General features: G+C 38.3%; 1 protein-coding gene across 1 annotated transcript; it reads right to left on the bottom strand.

The window, feature by feature from the left end:
• LOC121766067 (auxin-responsive protein IAA12-like) lies at positions 1-2,339 on the bottom strand. Its single transcript, XM_042162400.1, has 5 exons — positions 2,053-2,339; positions 1,418-1,707; positions 826-961; positions 668-729; positions 1-567 (listed from the first exon to the last, which is right to left on the bottom strand). Exons 1-5 carry the CDS (start codon positions 2,238-2,240, stop codon positions 536-538), a joined length of 708 nt encoding a protein of 235 aa, XP_042018334.1. The 5' UTR covers positions 2,241-2,339; the 3' UTR covers positions 1-535.
• Positions 2,340-2,883: the final 544 nt, after the last annotated feature.

Raw genomic sequence — 2,883 nt, 5'->3', positions numbered from 1 at the left:
TTCCACGATCAAGACATATCAATAACATTATGATCAACGTGTATAGTTGACACATTGTCTAAACATTGTACAAATTCTCCTTCCAGCATCTCACACACAGCTCAACAAATGAAATACACGAAAAATAGGAGATAGAAATGAGGGAATAAAGCATCAAACTTCGTGCAAAAGCATATGATATATATATATACTATATTCCTTCTTTAAACCAGGAGGGAATGTAGCAAACTTGCCATTTCCATTCATACAGTGTATCACATGGCAATGCTTGGTATACTTTACCTACAAACAGAAAAGAGGGACGGGGCATCTGCGTTGTGCAGATGCAGATGGCATCCTGGACCGAGGGTGTATGATGTGTCAGAATATTATTAGTAATAAGATGTAAAAGTGACCAAAATTAAACCAAAACGCGATGCTGCCTTGATATTTTTTGTTGGTAACAGATGTCATCAAAGAATTCACAACTTCAAGCTTCATGCTTCTAGACCGAGACTGTCTAGACGAGGTGTGTTCTCTACAAGGGAGCAATTGGTCATCTCCCATTCCTTTCTTGAGATCCCGGAGCTGCAATAATGATGAAATATGAACAATATATTTACGCAAACAGACAAATATATAGTGGCCTCTGAGAATCGGCAATATGACAAGATCAAGATGTGCATACCAAGCCCCTTGGCATCGGTTGTCCTCATGATCCGGAGCCTCTTCACAGAATTCAGAAATATCCTAACAGAAAAGAAGTAATTCGTCACATTTTAGTACGATGTTGATGCGTGGGTATTGCACAAGATAATGCAAATACGCGAGTAGTTAAGGACATACTCCCAAGGAATGTCTCCCACAAGCATCCAATCTCCATCCTTGTCCTCATAGGTGAGAACAAAGTCTGATGAACCATCCAGGAATCTAACATGTTGTCTTTTACCAGTAACAGAAGCTTGCTCTTCCATATTTGATCCTACAAAATAAGCGGCAGCATCTGTTAGTCAAATAGGCTTCTCGAAATAGCTAAGGTAGTGTTGGAACTCAAAGGAATGCATTCAGCATCAGAAAAGCTAAAACTTCATGATTATCCTATCTCATTAAATTATAACAAACGACCCAAGGAGGAGAAACAATACAGGATTTGGCATTAGGTTATTATGAAACAACTTCAATAAGTTGCATATGATTTTTCTCCACTCCATCTCTTTGAGTGTCATATTACAAGAAAAACTGTAAGCGGGCGCTAGCCACATAATAGTACATACTCTAGGGCGGTTTGGTGACAAGATTAAATAACAAACAGAATTTTCTAGAAAACTCTCCCACCTGATGGCATCAATCAAGACAAGGTAGAATCATTATCATATATATGCACGCAAGAAAGATTGGTTGTTATCGAATTGAATCAATCATGAAAACAGAATATTACCTCTGGCCCCAACTGAAGCACTCGGAATAAACATGGCATCCAATGCAGAAGCTAAAGTCTCATAGCAGCTATGAGCATTAAGATCAACCTTTCTACCAATTGCAACCCCATCCATGTGAGCCTTCACAAACAGAGATGTCTTGACAAATCCTTTTTCCTTTAAATTATCAGTATTCTTGCCTTGACATTTATCAGAAATGGAGAAAAGTTCCTCAGTGACGGGTGATTTTGCATGGTTCGACAAGCTGTTCAGTCTATAAGTTGGGACGGGAGGCCATCCAACAACCTGACTGCTTCAGTAAATAACACAAGAGAGATATAACATTTGATTAGGCATTAGCATCTATAGTAGCAAAAGTTGTCATCATAGTTCAAGAGAGGTCAACTTTGAGTGGAACCAATACTAATCAAAATCAACCTTCTTCTACCTAAACCAGTTGGAACTGATTTTTCTAATTACAAGGAAAATGCATATTTTTTCAAGACAGTCGATAGAAAGCAATTCGAATCAATCAAACAGAGATGATTCATTCAATTCACATTAAATCGCCCAAATATGGAAAAAGCAAAGGAAAAACAGACATCAACAGAATAAATTATTCAGAGTGAGAATTGTTGCGGGAATCGGAAATGACCTAATTGCAGAACGGGGAGGCGGAGAGCAGGGGGAATCGGCGGTTCTCTTGGTGCCGGTGGGATTGAGTTTAGTAATGGAGGAGGAGGATGGCGCCGGTTGGTTGGGCTTAGTCTTTGCAGCTCCAAGGCTGAGGCCGAGCCCCAATTCCAGCTCTGACTCATCATAACACTCCTCCGATGACATCATACAACTGAGAAAATATCAATTTTGCATCAAAATTCAGCACCAGTAAAGTTTGATTGGGGTTTGTGTAAAGAGAAACAAAAAGTGGGAAAATTTGTTGGGGGTGGTGGTGGGTCCTCCCTTGTCGGCTTTGTGCGCTCAACAGATATATCTCCACAGCGGGTCCCACTTTGCTTTACTGTTATTGTAGCCTACATAGTGCGATGCCTTCTTTTTAGTCCAAACTTGGTATTTTCTTTATAATTTCTCTGCTGCGAATTAAAGTTTTTTTTTTGTAGTATTTTCCTTATTTTATAGGAATAGAGTCGTCTCATATTCTGCACTTGTTTTAGAAAATCGATACTTTTTCCGTCCTAATTAAGTTGAATCGTATTTTTTTTCGGGATGTCCCAAATAAGTTGAGTCATTTTCTTTTTTTGACAAAAAATAAAACATCGAATCACTCTTATTTTATTCAATCACCTACTTTACTCTCTTTTATCTTTCCTACTTTATATATCTCTTATATTTTTAAACACAATTTCTTAATCTCCGTGCCCAAAAGTTTTGACTCAACTTAATTAGGACGGAGGGAGTGATAAATAGTTAAGGCGGATTGAGAGTAAGTATGAAAAAGAATTATGTAGAGATGAGTCTTATCAGAAGT

The sequence above is a fragment of the Salvia splendens genome, chromosome 14 (genome assembly GCF_004379255.2).
Source record: "Salvia splendens isolate huo1 chromosome 14, SspV2, whole genome shotgun sequence".
NCBI lineage: Eukaryota > Viridiplantae > Streptophyta > Magnoliopsida > Lamiales > Lamiaceae > Salvia > Salvia splendens.
The sequence above is the reverse complement of the archived record's forward strand: the minus strand, read 5'-3'. Positions and strand labels throughout refer to the sequence as shown.

Coding starts and splice junctions, on each gene's coding strand:
- LOC121766067 (XM_042162400.1), bottom strand. CDS start 2,240: ATGATGTCATCGGAGGAGTGTTATGATGAGTCAGAGCTGGAATTGGGG. Junction 1,708..2,052: donor CCTCCCCGTTCTGCAATTAG/GTCATTTCCGAT, acceptor TTACTGAAGCAG/TCAGGTTGTTGGATGGCCTC. Junction 962..1,417: donor TGCTTCAGTTGGGGCCAGAG/GTAATATTCTGT, acceptor CTTATTTTGTAG/GATCAAATATGGAAGAGCAA.